Below are 15283 nucleotides of genomic sequence, written 5' to 3'. Positions count from 1 at the left end.
TAGCAAAATAGTAAAATAAAATACAAATATATAAGTAGTTTGAGAGCGACTCGATTGTGTCATTCACAGTGCATCATGGGAGTGGGCGGAGCTACAGAGCTCTTTCTCTGATTGGTGGAACTCTCTTTAGGATTATGGGTAGTGTAGTTCTTCAGCAGGAATTCCACTATTAAACACAATTTTCTGAAAATGAAGTCTTCGGTGTCTTCGACAGAAGCATATATCATCGATTAACAACCTCAGAACTCATGGTAGATCGGTCTTTAAAGGTTTATAAGTTATCATTAAAAAACAGTTTGCCCATGGAGAAAATGAACGGGATTTTTACTTCTGGAACCAGACTGTTGCGGTCTATAAACAACAAAAGTAAATTGTTGTTTTCATAGTGATTTCAGAGCTTTCGTCACATGACGCTGGAATCATTTGATCTGTGTGTCTGTAAATGAATGCATTGAAAATGCTAAAGATATATATATATATATATAAAGAACAAGCTAAACCAACTTAACTGAATGTAAAGTAATTGTACCAGGGTTTGAGGAGGTCCAGCGCTTCAGAGAACTTGTTATTGAGAAAGAGGTTCAGAGCCATAGTGCACTCCTCGATAGAAGTATGCAAGTCCATCTTAGACGCCCTGAACACACACACAGTATTATATGTCTGAATGTAAATGTGTGTTTGTTCAGTGTGTTTTATGTCGCACCAGTGGAGGGCGCTCATATATCTACAGTATTTATTACCATCACTGTGTGTGCTTATAGAATCTATCTACAGTACAAGTGAATCTAAAGACCAACATGTCTGTGTCATATTTCACTACAAAAGAAAGACTTTTTCTACTTTTAGGAGCATTAAGATTGTTTGTATATCGACTCAAACTAAGTTATTTTCTCTAAAGTGCAGGTCAGATACTCACACTGGGATGCGATCGTAAGCATCTTCAAAACAGTCCTGAAAAACATAAAACACATAATTAACATGAATAACTTTGCTATTGTGTCACAGAAGGCAGCATAGTAATCGATATGTCGTGTTTGCTGAGGAAGCTCAGTGTGTGTGTGTGTGTGTGTGTGTGTGTGTGCGCGCGCGCTTATGGGACAAACTTCTGATCAGATTACAGCAGCTACTGTATAGGAACACACACACACACACGCACACACACACAAACACACGCACACACACACAAACACATGTACACAAATACACTCACACACACATACAAACACACATACACACACATACAAACACACACTCACACTCTCACACACACACATACAAACACACACAAATACACACTCACACACACACACTCACTCACACTCACACACATACAAACACTCACACACACACACACACACACTCACACACAAACACACACTCACACACACATACAAACACACAATCACACTCACACACACACATACAAACACACACTCACACACACATACAAACACACACACACACACACACACACACACATACAAACACACACACATACAAACACACACTCACACATACATACAAACACACACTCACACACACACACATACAAACACACACTCACACACACACACATACAAACTCACACTCACACACATACAAACACACACACACACACACACACACACATACAAACACACACACACATACAAACACACACTTACACATACATACAAACACACAAATACACTCACACACATACAAATACACACACACACAAACACACACACACACACACACACACATACATACATACAAACACACACACACACACTCACACACATACAAACAAACACACACACACACACACACACACACACACACACAAACACACAAACACACACACACACACACTCACACATACATACAAACACACACTCACACACACACACACACACACACAAACAAACACACACACACACACACACACACACTCACACATACATACAAACACACACTCACACACACACACACACACACACACACAAACAAACACACACACACACACAAACACATGTACACAAATACACTCACACACACACAAATACACACACAAACAAACACACACACACACACAAACACACACACAAACACATGCACACGCACACAAACGCACACAAACACATGCACACGCACACAAACACATACACACACACACACACACACTCAAACACTCAAACACTCAAACACACAAATACAAATACACACACACACAAATGCACACACATGATACAATGCATTAGGCTCTACATACAGGCCTCATGTGAAGTGCCCTGTAATCTAAATGTATCTATGTGTGGTTTACTGTAGACTATCATCTGTCATCAATAATTAACTAAACCTGATGAACTGACTTCTGACTTCTAAAGGAAACATTAGACATTAAATATAAATAACTATACTATAGTTTTGTACATAAACGCATAACCGTCTCAAGAATAGACATTTTTCAACTTGCCCCACCATAAAAAATATATTTCTTTTAATATTGTATTCATTACTAGGTTTATCATTTGCAATAGTCTAATAGCTGGACAGTATACATCTATAATTCATACATATTTAATGTAGAAATATGACCTATAGGATGCAAAATATTAATGATTCATTTGATCCCTCCCAGACTATCAAAAGTTATTCTCACAATTTCAACAAATCTTAGTCACGTGTACATTAGCCGACTACATATGTGACATATTTAAATGACATATGTTCAAGTACTGACTCATATCCTGGTTTAATATTCGGCGTGAACTATAAGAAAGATTGTTTTCACCTAAAAGTTTAACACTATTGTTCTCTGCTGCGATCAAAACATTGCTCGACCAATGGCGTGAGGCGAGGAGGGACTATTCATTTGTCGCCCATTGAAAAACAGTCACTATTTTTGTAATTCCATTTATCGGCGCTAGTGGTGCAGAAATTACACACTATTACATGCTACATAAATGACATGCTAAATCGAGCACACAATGTTGAGAAAGTGAACAAAGGTGTGAATGAGTGAATACATGGAATGAGACCAGCGATTATTATTAAGATCTGAAGATAAAGAGACAGTGAATCCACCTGAGAGAAAAGCATTTACCTGCTAACAAACTTACACTGGAATGCTGGTAAACCAGTTCGCCCTTTAAACTTATAGTCTTAAAAACACTGTGATGTGTGTGCGTGACTGTAATTTCCTCTGTTATAAACCAGACTGTAAACTGATAGTTCACATGTAACACATCCATGTACTTGAGCGCCTCAAACAGCAGCATTCTTTTGATGCATTCCAAATTGTCAACGTTTTAGAGCATTCGGGAGGCCTGGGAATCTCAGCGAGTATTGACGCTGACAATCATCCCTGGAGTCGTGAGTTCGAATCCAGGGCGTGCTGAGTGACTCCAGCTAGGTCTCCTAAGCAACCAAATTGACCCGGTTGCTAGGGAGGGTAGAGTAACATGGGGTAACCTCCTCGTGGTCGCGATTAGTGGTTCTCGCTCTCAATGGGGCGCTTGGTAAGTTGTGCGTGGATCGGTTACTTAAAATCAGTAACGTTTTTTGACGCGTTTTACATTATCAACATTTTAGAGCGTTTAAAATCAGTAACGTTTTTGACGGGTTCTAAATGATCAACATTTTAGAGCGTTTAAAATCTGTAACTTTTTTGATGCGTTCTAAACTATCAACATTTTAGAGCGTTTAAAATCAGCAAAGTTTTTGACGCGTTCTAAGTTATCAACATTTTAGAGCGTTTAAAATCAGTAACGTTTTTGACGCGTTCTAAGTTATCAACATTTTAGAGCGTTTAAAATCAGTAACGTTTTTGACGCGTTCTAAGTTATCAACATTTTAGAGCGTTTAAAATCAGTGACGTTTTTCACGTGTTCTAAGTTATCAACATTTTAGAGCATTTAAAATCAGTAACGTTTTGACGCGTTCTACATTATCAACATTTTAGAGCATTTAAAATCAGTAACGTTTTTGACGCGTTCTAAATTATCAACATTTTAGAGCGTTTAAAATCAGCAAGTTTTTGACGCGTTCTAAGTTATCAACATTTTAGAGCGTTTAAAATCAGTAACGTTTTGACGCGTTCTACATTATCAACATTTTAGAGCATTTAAAATCAGTAACGTTTTGACGCATTCTAAATTAACAACATTTTAGAGCGTTTAAAATCAGCAAGTTTTTGACGCGTTCTACATTATCAACATTTTAGAGCGTTTAAAATCAGCAACGTTTTGACGCGTTCTAAATTACCATAATTTTAGTGTTTAAAATCAGTAACGTTTTTGACGTGTTCTACATTATCAACATTTTAGAGTGTTTAAAATCAGTTACATTTTTGAAACATTCTAAATACTCATAATTTTAAAGTGTTTAAAATCAGTTACATTTTTGACATGCTTCAAATTGTCAACAATACAGTGTTCAAAATCAGTAACATTTTTTGACACGTTCCAAATTGTCAGCATTTTAAAGTTCCAAGTTCAAAATCAGTAACGTTTGACAAATTCCAGTGGTTAAACATAATGCAATAATCAGTAATGTTTTTGATGCGTTTTAAATGATCAACATTTTAGAGCGTTTAAAATCAGTAACGTTTTTGACGTGTTCTACATTATCAACATTTTAGAGCGTTTAAAGTCAGTTAAATTTTTGATGAATTCCAAATTGTCAAAATTTTACACCATTCAAATTAAGTAAAAAAATGTATGCATTCCAATAGGTAACCATTTTAGCGTATTCATAATCAGTAACGTTTTTGACACATTATTTAAAATCAGTTACATTTTTGATACGTTTCAAATTGTCAACATTACAGCGTTCAAAATCAGTAACATTTGTCACATTCCAAATCGTGAAGATTTTAGAGCGTTCAAAATCAGTTATTTTTTTAGTGCTTTCCAGTGTGTGCTTGTTCATTTAGTGTCGCATTAACAAGTGGATTACACTCATTATGGTACTGATCACTCACACACACACACACTGTTCTCTGTGAACATGCAGTAATATCTCTGTCTCTTAACAACAATACACACACACACTGCAGTGGAAAAACACAAGGTCAGTGTGTGTAACAGGATCCAGCGCACTGGGCTGAGCTTTCAACAACCTTCATCTGACACACACATATAGTACACACTGCCTTGGGTGTTTATCAATAAATAAACACATCACACAGCGCTGAGAGCCACACACACACACACACACACACACACACACACACACACAAACACTTAGAGCACTCCTTTAAAGTCCTTTATCGATGATGTCAACCATACAGCTCGATTATTAGTGTGTGCGTTTGTGTGTTTGTCAGGATAAGTGGCTACTAAATCATGCGGATGATCTGAAGCACCTGGTTACCATGGAGACACTTCCGTCAGGTGACAGTATTAGTTCAGAAATTACATCCTGACGCAATGACAGACGCTCATTATACATTTACTGTTATTATAATAACATATTTGAACATGTGATGATTATTCTTGTATTTAAATGAGATATTATGTGTATGTTGAAAGGCTGCAGCAGTATATTTATATATCATGAGATCTTTTGATAAATACTGCAGCAGCATGTAAACATACACATATAATGGAGGCCCTTGATATAGTATTTCTCATAATATTCAGATTATCGACATTGGCAAATTAACAAAAGTGTTAATTTTTAACACTTTCTTTCCCTAATCTACTGAGCACCCTGCCTATGGAAATAATTTCTGTTTAATTGAATTTTTATTTTATTTTAAATATGTATTTTAAGTATTTTATTTGAGCAGTTTTGCATATCTCAACCACTAATGTAAATACCGCGGTACATGGTAATCATTCTGTACCAGGGTATTACTGGTATATTGGTGGCGCTAATCAACTGGCAAACACTGGCATTGAACATGCAGCTGATACACCCCCTGAAATTATTGTTCATGAATCCTTTGTATTTCAAAGGATTGTATTTAAACCCGGTTTGTTTTTGAAAGTGCTCTTATAATATATGTGCATTAATATATAGACCGCGCAGTGTATTCATGCGCTCTTTTACTCGTCTCATGCACAAAAACTCTGAATTCAATGCAAATATGCAGTACATGAATAATATAGAAGCTATAAACAGAATATTTTATAATATACCTGGCGTTTAGTATTATTGTACATTATTTAATGTCACCAATAGGTAACATATACATATGTATGTCACTGTGTCTGTTATATTATCCTGGCATTAGATATAGCAGCGAAGATCGGCAATTCATTTGGAATAAGCTCGTCAAAAGCAATATTTTACTACAAGTGTAGCCACACGAATTGCCGAACATCACTGCTATATTTAATGCCAGAATATATCACTGTAACTGTGCTCATTTGCTCGTCACGCACAAGAAACCCTGAATTCAATCCAAATATGCAACATTTAAATAAAGACAGTGAACTCATGTTTTCTTTTACATTACGGTATTATCAATGTTCTGATGCATTATATTTTACACTATACCTGTTTTTACTTATTGTATATTATTTCATGTGTATTTATTTATATCACTGGTCCTTGTGTTGTATTATCCAGACATTAAAAAAAGAGAAGCTGGGTTTGGGAGTTTGTTCAGAATATACTCGTATCTAAATACATGTGCATAAATATAAAGGCACGGGACATAGATTTATGCAACAGCACTGTTTACTCATCTCACTCGCACAAAAAAAACAGATTCTTTATTCCTCAAAATGCATCAAAAGCATGCACTGCAATCAGTGTTGGGTGTAATGCATTACTAAGTAATTAACTACTCTAATTAAATTACTTTTTCATTGAGAAAAGTAAGGGATTACTCTTAATTTTTAAGTAATTTAATTACAGTTATTTCTGATGTAATTGCATTAAATACTGTATACAGACTATAGAACAATTCTATATAAAACAATAGTGAATTTAAAATCGAAATTTAACGTCTAATGTTAAAATGTAAGTTTTTTAATTTAACGCCGCCCCTTTAAATTCTTTGGCCAGTTCATGAATAATTTATTTGATTTTATATGATTTATTTGACAGAATTAAAAGAACAGTTTCATGTCGATCCTTGTATTTTACATATGGTCGAGGTTGATACGGGTTTTAGGAAGTAGTTAGTAATAAGTAATGCAATTACTTTTCAGACAGAGTAATTAGTACAGTAATCTAATTACACTGTAGAAGATGTAATTAGTAGTTAGTAATTAATAACTTTGTTTAGAGTAACTTATCCAACACTGACTGCAATAAATAAATAAATACATTCTTAACTAGCATTCTTCTCTTTTTCCCATTAGAAATATCTAAACATTCTTAAAACATGATTTATTTACTTGCCATGCAAATTGGCATAAGATTTTAAGTCTTGTTTTGAGAGAAATCTAACCGAATTTAATGAGATTAATGCTTAAAACAAGAAAAAATGTTTTGCTAATGGGGTAAGAAAACTAAACAATTCAAAATGAAAACAAGCTTTTTTTTTTACTTATTTTAAGCCTAAAGTTTAATAAATTTTGCCAGATTTCTCTGAAAACAAGACTTAATATCTTGCCATTTTGCTTGTCAATTAAATATATCTTGTTTTAAGATTTTTTTGATATTTTTACTGGAAAACGAGACAAAAATACAAATTAAGAAACTTATTTTTTTGCAGTGTGGAAAGAACATAAAAGGCGTATGTAGTAAACCAGAATAAACATGCATGTAGAACAGCGCTGCCTACTGTACAGGGGTGACATTGTTTTTCATACGATTATTTACATATGTCTGTGTGAATTGATCTTTGCGGTTCGTTTCGCAAATTCACTTCAGTTTTGGTGTGAACGGGTCAGAAATTTCACATGACTTTGTGTTTATCCTGTATGACATCATCAATGTTGCATAATGCAGCCATTCTGAACTGAACGCACTTTGATCAAAAACAATATTTATTAATTAAACTAAAAAATTTTGATTCAGATGAACCTGATTGCATGAGAAAAATCTTGGCAGACATAATAAAATGCTCCATTTTCCCTGACATCCTGGTGCACTGCGTTTTAGGCATCAAACACGTTCCGAAACAGAAGTATTTTTGGAGCAATCCGGGTCAGATGTAAATTTTTACACACTTCAAATCATCCGACAGCATTGCGCGTTCACAATTAGCAGTGGTTTCTGATGTGTCCTAAAACATCAACAAAGTAACGCATTCCAAATCAGTAGCGGTTTCTGACGTATGTTCCAAATCACTAGTGTTTTCTGATGCGTTGTAATACGTCTCCATAGTAGTGCGTTCCAAATCAGTAGCGGTTTCTGACACATTCTAAAACGTCAACATAGTAACTTGTTCCATATCAGTAGCTGTTTCTGACGCATCCTAAAACATCTACATAGTAGTGCGTTCCACATCAGTAGCTGTTTCTGACGCGTCCTAAAACATCAACATAGTAGCGTGTTCCACATCAGAAGCGGTTTCTGACGCATTCTAAAACGTCAACATAGTAACTTGTTCCACATCAGTAGCTGTTTCTGACGCATCCTAAAACATCTACATAGTAGTGCGTTCCACATCAGTAGCTGTTTCTGACACGTCCTAAAACGTCAACATAGTAGCGCGTTCCACATCAGAAGCGGTTTCTGAGGCATCCTAAAACATCAACATAGTAGCGCGTTCCACATCAGAAGCGGTTTCTGACGCATCCTAAAACGTCAACATAGTAGCGTGTTCCACATCAGAAGCGGTTTCTGATGCATCCTAAAACGTCAACATAGTAGCGCGTTCCACATCAGAAGCGGTTTCTGACGCATCCTAAAACATCAACATAGTAGCGCGTTCCACATCAGAAGCGGTTTCTGACGCATCCTAAAACGTCAACATAGTAGCGCGTTCCACATCAGAAGCGGTTTCTGATGCATCCTAAAACGTCAACATAGTAGAGCGTTCCAAATCAGTAGTGGTATCTGATGCGCACTAAAACGTCAACACTGGAGCGCGTTCCAAATCAGTAGTGGTTTCTGATGCATCCTAAAACGTCAACATAATAGAGCATTCCACATCAGTAGCAGTTTCTGACGCGCACTAAAAAGTCAACACAGTAGCACGTTCTGAATCACTAGCGGTTTCTGACACGTCCTAAAACATCAACACAGTAGCGCGTTCCAAATCAGTGGCGGTTTCTGACACGTCCTAAAAAGTCAACACAGTAGCACGTTCTGAATCACTAGCGGTTTCTGACGTGTCCTAAAACATCAACAGAGTAGCGCGTTCCAAATCAGTAGCGTATTCTGACGCATCCTAAAACATCAAAATAGTAGCATGTTCCAAACCACTACAGTTTTCAGACGCATCCTAAAAAAGTCAACATAGTAGTGCGTTCCAAATCATTAGTGTTTTCAGACACGTCCTAAAACACCAACATAGTAGTGCGTTCCAAACCACTAGCGTTTTCAGAAGCATCCTAAAACTTCAACAGAGTAGCAAGTTCCAAATCACTAGCGTTTTCAGACGCGTCCTAAAACGTCAACATAGTAACACGTTCCAAATCACTAGCGTTTTCAGACACGTCCTAAAATGTCAACATAGTAGTGCGTTCCAAATCAGTAGCAGATTCAGATGCGTCCTAAAACATCATCATAGTAGCACGTTCCACATCAGTAGCGGTTTCTGATGCATCCTAAAACGGCAACACAGTAGTGCGTTCCACATCCGTAGCCGTTTCTGATGTGTCCTAAAACGTCAAAATAGTAGCGCATTCCAAGTCACTAGCGTTTTCAGACGCGTCCTAAAACATCAACACAGTACCACATTCCAAATCAGTAGCGTTTTCAGACTCCTCCTAAAACATCAACAGAGTAGCGCATTCCAAATCAGTAGCATTTTCAGACGCATCCTAAAACGTCAACATAGTAGCAAGTTCTAAATCACTAGCATTTTCAGACACGTCCTAAAACACCAATATAGTAGCGCGTTCCAAACCACTAGCGTTTTCAGAAGCATCCTAAAACGTCAACAGAGTAGCAAGTTCCAAATCACTAGCGTTTTCAGACGCGTCCTAAAACGTCAACATAGAAGAGAGTTCCACATCAGAAGCGGTTTCTGACGCTTCCTAAAACATCAACATAGTAACACGTTCCAAATCACTAGCGTTTTCAGACACGTCCTAAAACGTCAACATAGTAGTGCGTTCCAAATCAGTAGCGGATTCAGATGCGTCCTAAAACGTCAAAATAGTAGCGCATTCCAAATCACTAGCGTTTTCAGATGCGTCCTAAAACGTCAACACAGTACCACGTTCCAAATCAGTAGTGGTTTCTGACATGTCCTAAAACATCAACAGAGTAGCACGTTCCAAATCAGTAGCGTTTTCAGACTCCTCCTAAAACATCAACAGAGTAGCGCGTTCCAAATCAGTAGCGTTTTCAGACGCATCCTAAAATATCAACATAGTAGCAAGTTCTAAATCACTAGCATTTTCAGACTCGTCCTAAAACATCAACATTGTAGCGCATTCCAAATCAGTAGCATTTTCAGACTCGTCCTAAAACATCAACATAGTAGCAAGTTTCAAATCATTAGCATTTTCAGACACGTCCTAAAACACCAACATAGTAGCGCGTTCCAAACCACTAGCGTTTTCAGAAGCATCCTAAAACGTCAACAGAGTAGCAAGTTCCAAATCAGTAGCGGATTCAGATGCGTCCTAAAACGTCATCACAGTAGCATGTTCCACATCAGTAGCGGTTTCTGATGCATCCTAAAACGGCAACACAGTAGTGCTTTCCACATCCGTAGCCGTTTCTGACGTGTCCTAAAACATCAAAATAGTAGCGCATTCCAAATCACTAGCGTTTTCAGACGCGTCCTAAAACATCAACACAGTACCACGTTCCAAATCAGTAGCGGTTTCTGACACGTCCTAAAACATCAACAGAGTAGCGTGTTCCAAATCAGTAGCGTTTTCAGACTCCTCCTAAAACATCAACAGAGTAGCGCATTCCAAATCAGTAGCGTTTTCAGACTCCTCCTAAAACATCAACAGAGTAGCGCATTCCAAATCAGTAGCGTTTTCAGACGCATCCTAAAACGTCAACATAGTAGCAAGTTCTAAATCACTAGCATTTTCAGACTCATCCTAAAACATCAACATAGTAGCGCGTTCCAAACCACTAGCGTTTTCAGAAGCATCCTAAAACTTCAACAGAGTAGCAAGTTCCAAATCACTAGCGTTTTCAGACGCGTCCTAAAACGTCAACATAGTAACACGTTCCAAATCACTAGCGTTTTCAGACACGTCCTAAAATGTCAACATAGTAGTGCGTTCCAAATCAGTAGCAGATTCAGATGCGTCCTAAAACATCATCATAGTAGCACGTTCCACATCAGTAGCGGTTTCTGATGCATCCTAAAACGGCAACACAGTAGTGCGTTCCACATCCGTAGCCGTTTCTGATGTGTCCTAAAACGTCAAAATAGTAGCGCATTCCAAGTCACTAGCGTTTTCAGACGCGTCCTAAAACATCAACACAGTACCACATTCCAAATCAGTAGCGTTTTCAGACTCCTCCTAAAACATCAACAGAGTAGCGCATTCCAAATCAGTAGCATTTTCAGACGCATCCTAAAACGTCAACATAGTAGCAAGTTCTAAATCACTAGCATTTTCAGACTCGTCCTAAAACATCAACATTGTAGCGCATTCCAAATCAGTAGCATTTTCAGACTCGTCCTAAAACATCAACATAGTAGCAAGTTTCAAATCATTAGCATTTTCAGACACGTCCTAAAACACCAATATAGTAGCGCGTTCCAAACCACTAGCGTTTTCAGAAGCATCCTAAAACGTCAACAGAGTAGCAAGTTCCAAATCACTAGCGTTTTCAGACGCGTCCTAAAACGTCAACATAGAAGAGAGTTCCACATCAGAAGCGGTTTCTGACGCTTCCTAAAACATCAACATAGTAACACGTTCCAAATCACTAGCGTTTTCAGACACGTCCTAAAACGTCAACATAGTAGTGCGTTCCAAATCAGTAGCGGATTCAGATGCGTCCTAAAACGTCAAAATAGTAGCGCATTCCAAATCACTAGCGTTTTCAGATGCGTCCTAAAACGTCAACACAGTACCACGTTCCAAATCAGTAGTGGTTTCTGACATGTCCTAAAACATCAACAGAGTAGCACGTTCCAAATCAGTAGCGTTTTCAGACTCCTCCTAAAACATCAACAGAGTAGCGCGTTCCAAATCAGTAGCGTTTTCAGACGCATCCTAAAATATCAACATAGTAGCAAGTTCTAAATCACTAGCATTTTCAGACTCGTCCTAAAACATCAACATTGTAGCGCATTCCAAATCAGTAGCATTTTCAGACTCGTCCTAAAACATCAACATAGTAGCAAGTTTCAAATCATTAGCATTTTCAGACACGTCCTAAAACACCAACATAGTAGCGCGTTCCAAACCACTAGCGTTTTCAGAAGCATCCTAAAACGTCAACAGAGTAGCAAGTTCCAAATCAGTAGCGGTTTCTGATGCATCCTAAAACGGCAACACAGTAGTGCTTTCCACATCCGTAGCCGTTTCTGACGTGTCCTAAAACATCAAAATAGTAGCGCATTCCAAATCACTAGCGTTTTCAGACGCGTCCTAAAACATCAACACAGTACCACGTTCCAAATCAGTAGCGGTTTCTGACACGTCCTAAAACATCAACAGAGTAGCGTGTTCCAAATCAGTAGCGTTTTCAGACTCCTCCTAAAACATCAACAGAGTAGCGCATTCCAAATCAGTAGCGTTTTCAGACTCCTCCTAAAACATCAACAGAGTAGCGCATTCCAAATCAGTAGCGTTTTCAGACGCATCCTAAAACGTCAACATAGTAGCAAGTTCTAAATCACTAGCATTTTCAGACTCATCCTAAAACATCAACATAGTAGCGCGTTCCAAACCACTAGCGTTTTCAGAAGCATCCTAAAACTTCAACAGAGTAGCAAGTTCCAAATCACTAGCGTTTTCAGACGTGTCCTAAAACGTAAACATAGTAGAGTGTTCCACATCAGAAGCAGTTTCTGACGCTTCCTAAAATATCAACATAGTAACACGTTCCAAATCACTAGCGTTTTCAGATGCGTCCTAAAACGTCATCATAGTAGCACATTCCACATCAGAAGCGGTTTCTGATGCATCCTAAAACGGCAACACAGTAGTGCGTTCCACATCTGTAGCCGTTTCTGACGTGTCCTAAAACATCAAAATAGTAGCGCATTCCAAATCACTAGCGTTTTCAGACGCGTCCAAAAACATCAACACAGTACCACGTTCCAAATCAGTAGCGGTTTCTGACACGTCCTAAAACATCAACAGAGTAGCTCGTTCCAAATCAGTAGCGTTTTCAGACTCCTCCTAAAACATCAACAGAGTAGCACGTTCCAAATCAGTAGCGTTTTCAGACGCGTCCTAAAACATCAACATTGTAGCGCATTCCACATCAGTAGCGTTTTCAGACGCGTCCTAAAACGTCAACATAGTAACACGTTCCAAATCAGTAGCGTTTTCAGACGCGTCCTAAAACATCAACACTGTAGCGCGTTCCACATCAAAAGCGGCTTCTGACACGTCCTAAAACGTCAACATAGTAACACGTTCCAAATCAGTAGCGTTTTCAGACGCGTCTTAAAACATCAACATTATAGCGCATTCCACATCAAAAGCGGCTTCTGACGCGTCCTAAAACGTCAACATAGTAACACGTTCCAAATCAGTAGCGTTTTCAGACGCGTCCTACAACGTCAACATTATAGTGCATTCCAAATCAGTAGCGTTTTCAGACGCGTCTTAAAACGTCAACATTATAGCGCATTCCAAATCAGTAGCGTTTTCAGACGCGTCCTAAAACATCAACATTGTAGCGCGTTCCACATCAGTAGCATTTTCAGACGCGTCCTAAAACATCAACATTGTACCGCGTTCCACATCAAAAGCGGCTTCTGACGCGTCCTAAAACGTCAACACAGTAACACGTTCCAAATCAGTAGCGTTTTCAGACGCGTCTTAAAACATCAACATTATAGCACATTCTACATCAAAAGCGGCTTCTGACGCGTCCTACAACGTCAACATTGTAGCGCGTTCCACATCAGTAGCGTTTTCAGACGCGTCCTACAACGTCAACATAGTAGCGCATTCCACATCAGTAGCGTTTTCAGACGCGTCCTAAAACGTCAACATAGTAGCGCATTCCACATCAGTAGCGTTTTCAGTCGCGTCCTAAAACGTCAACATAGTAACACGTTCCAAATCAGTAGCGTTTTCAGACGCGTCCTAAAACATCAACACTGTAGCGCGTTCCACATCAAAAGCGGTTTCTGACGTGTTCGAATGAGCAACATCAGCATTTAGCCAGTTAAAGATTAGTATTTTTAAGACGCGATCCAAATCAGCTGCGTTTTTAAGCTGCGCTGACTCAGAACGCGCCTATGATGCCCAAAATAGCTGCCTAGGTTTTGAGACAGAGCCGGTCTTTGCGGTCACTCACCTCGTCCGGTTCCGCCGCAGTACCGACCCGAGCCATGACGCGTTGTATTCCCTGAGATCAGCGCGGAAGGCTCGCTTACATCAACAGTCGCACATCTGGATCCGTCCGTGCGTTCTACAGCTACTGCGCGCTTCTCCGCGGCGGATTCGGTACAGACACCCGAATGTCGTCGGAGGTGTGACGTTTAAGTTCACCGGGCACACCCACCGAGCCCAGGTGACGCGTCACGCATGTCTGAAAAGCAGAAACAGTTGCTTAGAAAGCGTTAAAATTCGATCATGCTTGAACTGACAGCTATGCAATGCTAACCGTAGTTTCCGACCACATACCGTAGTTACTACAGTTAAAGTGTCAGATCAACTGTCAGATCTCTTTATCCCGTTTTACTGAGAATATTTCGTCATTGTTCGGTGTTATAATTATTTGGGCGGTTCTGTTTACACAACTGTTTCCATCAGTTGAGAACAGGACAGAACTAGACATACTGTGGCAAAATCACAGCTCATGAATATTAATTAGGTCTTGCTGACTTTGCTTGGTTAACTTCTAAGAGCGTCATGCACGTAACGTATTTATTATTCATGAGACATGAATGGTAGGACTCGTTCATTCGCTAGCAGACTGGCGCCTACTTACAAATGCTACGTCATGTAATTATTATTCATGAGCTTCGGAACTCACACACTCACAGTTACTGTAACACACCACAACAGAAGGCGAGAGTGACAAATACATGGACTACTAATGTACTGCTTAGCTTCATAGT

The 15283-nt window shown here is 38.7% G+C and overlaps 1 protein-coding gene across 2 annotated transcripts in view; it reads right to left on the bottom strand.

Annotated features, from left to right (window-relative positions):
• The window catches only part of LOC127420281 (tetratricopeptide repeat protein 39B), a 37035-nt gene extending 22066 nt beyond the window's left edge, over positions 1 to 14969 (bottom strand). The window contains exons 1-4 of one of the 2 annotated variants that reach the window (XM_051662445.1): positions 14847 to 14953; positions 14518 to 14751; positions 917 to 951; positions 530 to 634 (exon numbers count right to left, since the gene is read on the bottom strand). In XM_051662445.1, the coding sequence (XP_051518405.1) occupies positions 530 to 634; positions 917 to 951; positions 14518 to 14553 (176 nt within the window). In that variant the 5' untranslated portion in view covers positions 14554 to 14751; positions 14847 to 14953. Of the gene's footprint in view, positions 1 to 529; positions 635 to 916; positions 952 to 14517 lie in introns of both variants that reach the window. The other variant, XM_051662443.1, reaches the window with a different exon arrangement.
• Positions 14970 to 15283: the final 314 nt, after the last annotated feature.

The sequence above is a fragment of the Myxocyprinus asiaticus genome, chromosome 29, assembly GCF_019703515.2.
Source record: "Myxocyprinus asiaticus isolate MX2 ecotype Aquarium Trade chromosome 29, UBuf_Myxa_2, whole genome shotgun sequence".
Classification (NCBI taxonomy): domain Eukaryota; kingdom Metazoa; phylum Chordata; class Actinopteri; order Cypriniformes; family Catostomidae; genus Myxocyprinus; species Myxocyprinus asiaticus.
This window is presented reverse-complemented; position numbering and strand designations above follow the sequence as displayed.